Genomic DNA, 6,691 nt, shown 5'->3' with positions numbered 1-6,691 from the left:
GACAGTCAAAGTTGGACACGCAAACCCAGGGTTTACTTTTTTTGAGACGGAAGGAGTACTTATCGCAATTATCAAGCACACGGTTGCAAATACTATATTACTACCCAGCTTTCATTGCAGGGAATGTCGTTAACTGGGGCCTACATCAACTATTTCACCTACTTTGGCTCTGTTTCAAATTAAAAAAAAGTTTGACTCGAGCCTTACACAGCTTCACATGCATATTATTGCAGCTCGATCAGCTATTTAAACGGAGGAAGAGTACTGCAGCTGGACGATCACACATCACTCTAGAGAAAATATCAAGTGAGCAAAGGGAACTAATGATCAGCAGAGCAGAACAACACATACAATAATAATGTCTTTACGTCAAAAGAACGTAGTCATGTCGTCGACAACGCCATTGATCATCGCCTTAGTATTGCAGCAGCTGCTGCTGCTAATGGCGCCGTCGGCTGTTGTTGGTGGGACCACGATAGCCGGTTGCCCGGGCAACTGCGGCGGCGTGGGCATCCCTTACCCGTTCGGCATCGGCGCCGGCTGCTTCCGGCGAGGCTTCGAGATCATCTGCAAAAATGATGCGCCGTTCCTCGCCGGCAGCGGCGCCGATCTCATCCCGATCAGCAATCTCTCCTTCAACCCGCCGGAGGCCCGCGTGACGCTGCCCATCGGGTGGCAGTGCTTCAACTCCTCCGACAAGGTGGACGTCTACCATGACCCCAACGTGGATTTCAACCGGGACGGTATGTACCGCATCTCACACACCCGCAACCACTTCGTCGTCCTCGGCTGCAACGCGCTGGCCTATGTCGGGAGCCAGCACCGGCCCGGTGTCGTGGGCAGTGACGACTACGACCACGTCTCGTACACCGGCTGCCTGTGCTACTGCAACGATTCCAGCAGCGCGGTGAGCGGCAACTGCGACGGCGTCGGCTGCTGCCAAGTAAACATCCCGCCGGACATCACGGACAACATGGTGAGTTTCTATTCCAGCTCCCATAAGAGAAACCTCAACTTCAGCCCCTGCGACTACGCCTTCCTGGTGGAGAAGGACAACTACACCTTCAGCACCGCCGACCTGAGGATGGACAAGAACCGGACCATGCCGGTGAGGCTGGACTGGGCTATCCGCGACAACCTTACGTGCAGCCAGGCGAGGAAGACGGCGGCGCAGGTCAGCGGCTACGCCTGCGTCAGCGACAACAGCGACTGTCATGACTCGACCAACGGACCAGGATACGTTTGTAAATGCAATAAGGGATATGAGGGCAATCCCTATATCCCCAATGGTTGCATCGGTAAGTTTGTTAATTGCTACATACCCATTCGTTCAAGAAAAAAAAAACTCCCTCTGTATAATATTATGAGATATTCTGATTTTTTTTCTAGTCAAACTTATTTTAAGTTTATCCAAACTAATAGAAAAAATAGCACTATTTTAAACACAAACCCAAAGTTTGTCAAAATATAATCAATGTTAAATCTAATGAAACTAACTTGTTGTTGTGGATGTTATTAATTTTCTTATAAACTTGGGCCAAAATTAAAAAAAATTAATATATTTTGATAGTATGTTTGTTTTGTGTTGAAAATATTGCTATGTTTTTTATATAAATTCTGTCAAACTCAAAGAAGTTTGACGGGAAAAAAAGTTTAAATATCTTATAATGTGAAAAGAAAAGTAAGTATTACTAAAGTTTAAATTTATTATCTTAATATGAAACAAATAAATGCATTGAGTACTACTCCTACCTAACCACCCCTCTTTTAATTAATTTTGACCCAATCGATCATACCCACTGAAAACCGATCACCCATGTTTTCTCTTTATTCTTGATCTCTCGAAAAAAAAATACTCGGAAGTACTTATATTTATGGAAGGAGGGAGTACTTTCATCATTCCCATAAAAAAATTCCATCCTAGGAAGTGCCTTTGTTGATTCTTGGATCCAACTCCAAAGAATTCGTAGAGATGTGTGTGTGCACACTATAGTTTAAAAGTAGAGTGGTTTAAATTCCTTAGTCCAAATTATGAACTTATTTGTCCCTTCAATATAGTTATAACTAGGGATGGAAATGGTTATGAAAAATTCCCAATCGACTGGCGTGTGCTTCCGATTTAAACCGGCCAAGCTAGGTGGAAACAGTTACCAACGAAAACGAAAATGGAAGTGGTAAAAAAAAATGGAAATAGATATGAAATGATTTTGCTGCGTACCAATCGTTACCAACTTTTACCGTGTTCTTACTGTAATTACCCGTTCTTGCCTTATTTCTAAATATGCTAGTATTTATGGCCTAATTCTTAGTTTGACTCATGCTTTAGAGACCCATCAACTCCTCAACCAAATCCCTAATCTGAGTACAGTATGAAAAGGAGAAAATTTATAATTTAGATAGCATACCTTAAATTTAATTTGTCGTATTATATTGTTATGCAGAGTTAAATGTGCGATTTTATAGTTCAATGTTTCTGATATTTGTTATTTGCTTCCAATCGATACCGACATGTTGCTGTTGCCGTCCGTATAGACCATTTCCGGTTTTCTGATATTTTCGATATCTTTTTTTTCCGGCTTTACCATTTTCAAACAAATATGGGTATTGAAATGGTTGAGACGTTTTCTAACCATTTCCGATGTTTTCATTCCTACTTACAATCCACTTCATGTTAAATCTCAGCATGTTTATGTCCTCAACCACTACCAACTATTTCCTCCATCCCAAAATATTGCTACCTAGGACAACTAATCTAAAAAGACCCATTTGGCCTTCAACTAATCCAAACGGACTGTGCAGATTAGTGTCCTAGGTTGGGTCAAATCCCATCCTAGATAGCAATATTTTGGGATGGGGTAATACTGCATCTTAAATCTCATGCGACCAATATCACATCATATATAATTTATTACATTCTATATAAATATAACATCATAGAGTTCAATATGTAAGCATGTCAAATCATCATCCTCCATATCATTTTACAATATTAATTTCAACATATATCCATCTATCGTAACAATATTTAACATGCATTGATCTACGTAGTCCTTTTTCTTACATATACCACATAGACATGCCATCTCCCTCCGTCGCTTTAAAATTAGCTCAACCAATAACAGCTAATTTTCACCATCATTGTTTGTTGGAATATAGGTTTTGGACACATGAAAATGACATAACAAAATTTATTATGAGAATAGAATTCATAATATTACACTGAGGCACTGGTTTTTGATTTATGCAAAAGAATTGAGTGTTCATAATCATGGCTAATGCTGAAAAGTTTAAAACAACACTAGTTCATTTATGACTAAAGAGACTATTTGCTCAAAGGTTATTGATTATGAACAAGTATTAGAGATTGTAGAGGCCATGCGCTTTCAAGTATAGATATAAATCATAGACATGGGCGTTTCTTAATTAGGGGAAACAATCTTATATACCCCTAAACTTAGAATGAAAGTCCATTATATGGGACACTCTAAATTTGTCGCATTTGATCTACAGCATTTTAGTTTTGCGGCTTTGTCACTGGACACTAGAAGACACTTGGTCTATTATTTTAATATATACCCTTCAAATAGATGATTTTACCCTTGATTCACCTAGCATATTCAAATTTGAACAAATCTTAGCTAGTTCTAAAAAGTACAAAATATTAAAGTTGTCCCAAATTATGGAAATAAAAATATTTTACGATAAATTTCTAAAAGCTCAGAAAATAATATTTACAATTTCATGTTTTTGAAAATATTGAATACTTTTTATTTCAATTATTTTGTGACAAGTTTTGAGTTTTCCAAAATATGTTTAAATTCAGCAAAAAATGCATTTAAATTTGAATATGCAAGGTGGGTAAACTCGTTTTCTTTTCCTCACAAAGTTTTATCTCTCAATTTGAAGGAAACATATTAAAATAATGGTTAGAGTTTCTTTCAGGAAAAAAACCACAAATTAGAGTGTCCTATGGTAAAGCCATAAAACTAGAGTGTCTTAGATAAAATATCACAAAACTAGATCAAGTGTGCTAGACTGTTATATTAGTTATTCCAAACCGCATATATATGTCTGTTATATGGTAGGCATGGATAAATGATTAGTTTGTTATGTTGGGTATACTTGATGTTCGATACAGATATTGATGAGTGTCAACTCCCGAACACTTGCTATGGTCGCTGCCGGAACAAGCCGGGTTCCTTTGAATGCTGGTGTCCCAAGGGTCATTCCAGTGCTGATCCATTCAAGGAACGGTGCACCCCAAATTTTCCTCTCCCTGCACAGATCGTAGTAGGTATGTGTGAGTATTCGATCTCATCGTCCACTTGGAATAATAATGCCGTTAATATTAGTTTTATATACTTTGGAAAGTATGAGTGGGTATTCAACTCACTGAAACACATACAAAATTATTATGTGAAAATTTTGATTAATTTAACAGTACATGATTGTGCGAATTTTTTGTATTTGTCAAGTATACATTACTGATGAATATATATGAGATAGTGTTATTGCAATGAGCATCAATAATATTGAATTGCGGTATTCAATAACTACACAATACTAGGTGGGAATATTTAATTTGCTTCATGCAGTTACTACAAGTTATCAGTTCACTTCAACGAGAACGATATCAACAATAAGTATAAAACATGCATATTAGGCGCGCATGCATGTGCATCAAACATATGTCCTAAACTTACTTTATAGTAAGAAAAATATAACAGTGTTTACACTAAAGTACTATAACATTTAACACATTGGATACATATATACATGGCAAAAAAAATTGTCATATGATTGGATCCATTCAATGTACGACTGTAATTTTAGAGGCCAAAGAAAAAACAACAAATGGGTGGTCTTTTGTGTATTCCCTCCATCAACAAATACTACAGACTTTGGGTATGCAGAGAAAAACAATGATGCCCTTGGTTAAATGAGATGCTGAATGTGTGAGTGTAGTCGGGGATAATACGAATTTTTTTAATGAAATCAATGTGATTGATGGGATAAGTAGTACTCTAGAATCCCTTATATTGGTGGACGAATAGAGATAGTGAAAATCACTATATTTGTCGATGAGGGAATAGTATTAAAGAAATCCAAGAGGTGATATGTAATAGATGCAGTATAGAGGATGCATGTGGCCACGACACATATTTAATTGCAGTTCATAGAATTATTTCAATTAAAATCATCGTTCTACCATTTATCAAATTGATAAAGATGTTCATGTTCTAATATAATATTATTTTACTATGTAGGTGTGCTAGGTGGTCTTTTCATCATAGCATTATTGGTATTCATTGCACTTCTTCGTAGAGAGAAAAGAAAAACGAAAGAATTTTTTGAAAAGAATGGAGGCCCTATATTGGAAAAGGTCAATAATATCAAGCTTTTCAAAAAGGAGGATCTTAAGCCAATATTGAAAAATGCCAATGTCATTGGAAAGGGTGGCTTCGGTGAGGTCTACAAGGGGCATATTGGAAATAATAATCAGTTAGTTGCGGTGAAGAAGCCCATTAATGTTAATTTAGCAAAAAAAGACCAATTTGCAAATGAAGTCATCATTCAATCTCGAGTCATTCACAAGAACATTGTCAAGCTCATTGGTTGTTGTCTAGAGGTTGATATCCCAATTTTGGTCTATGAGTTTGTCTCCAAAGGTAGCCTCGAAGACGTTCTCCATGGCAGCAACAGACTGCCTCTCAATTTGGATCAACGGTTGCAGATTGCTGCCGAATCAGCAGAAGGTCTAGCTTATATGCATTCAAAAACAAGCACTACGATCCTGCATGGTGATGTAAAACCAGCTAATATACTTTTAAATGATGACCTTCTACCAAAGATCTCCGACTTCGGTATATCAAGGTTGCTTGCCATGGATAATGACCACACAATGTCTGTCATTGGTGATATGAGTTATATGGATCCAGTGTATTTTCAGACAGGTCTTCTAACCAACAAGAGCGATGTTTATAGTTTTGGAGTTGTTCTCTTGGAGCTCATTACAAGGAAGAAGGCCTCACACTCCGACAAAAATAGCTTACTTCGGAATTTTCTTGATGCTTACACAAGTGGGAAGACAGTGACGGAGTTTGTTGATGAGGAAATTGCAGCGGCAAATGATCATGAGCTTCTTGTTAATCTAGCAGGCATGGTTGCGCAATGTCTAAATCTTGAGGTGGATCAAAGACCAGAAATGACAGATATAGCGGAGCGTCTTCACTACATGGCTAAGAGAGCTCGTAGTAATTAAATAGAATTATTATACAGATCATTTTCTGGAATGTTCATGCATGTGCAAAACAACGTTACATATGGAACATGATTTGAAATTATCATGTTCAACATATATGTGGTTATGGTATATTGTGTATTAAAATCAGATCTTGTCAAGTAGCGTTATCGAGGCTTATGTTGTACTCTTGCACTACATACACATGTTTATGCATGGTTTCTCCTAACCGAACATCAAATCTCCACAAATTAATGTTGAGCTAGTAAGTATACATGGCCTAAAAATAAGTGTGTTTACATGTAAGCTCTAACTCCTTAACTATAAATTTAAATATTTCTTCCAACCATTTTAACAAACACATTAACCATAGTTGCTACCGAACTGACTATATATTTTATTCTAAATTTTGATTTTGTTGATCTTAAGCTACTAGTTTCATGAATTTCT

The 6,691-nt window shown here is 37.3% G+C and overlaps 1 protein-coding gene across 1 annotated transcript; it reads left to right on the top strand.

Annotated features, from left to right (window-relative positions):
- Window positions 1-269: 269 nt before the first annotated feature.
- Window positions 270-6,472, top strand: LOC107277669 (wall-associated receptor kinase 2). Its single transcript, XM_015758380.3, has 3 exons — window positions 270-1,298; window positions 4,139-4,294; window positions 5,268-6,472. Exons 1-3 carry the CDS (start codon window positions 359-361, stop codon window positions 6,260-6,262), a joined length of 2,091 nt encoding a protein of 696 aa, XP_015613866.1. The 5' UTR covers window positions 270-358; the 3' UTR covers window positions 6,263-6,472.
- Window positions 6,473-6,691: the final 219 nt, after the last annotated feature.

The sequence above is a fragment of the Oryza sativa genome, chromosome 10, assembly GCF_034140825.1.
Source record: "Oryza sativa Japonica Group chromosome 10, ASM3414082v1".
In the NCBI taxonomy this organism is placed as follows: Eukaryota; Viridiplantae; Streptophyta; class Magnoliopsida; order Poales; family Poaceae; genus Oryza; species Oryza sativa.
Note: the sequence above shows the minus strand (reverse complement) of the source record. Positions and strands in the feature narration are given on the sequence as shown.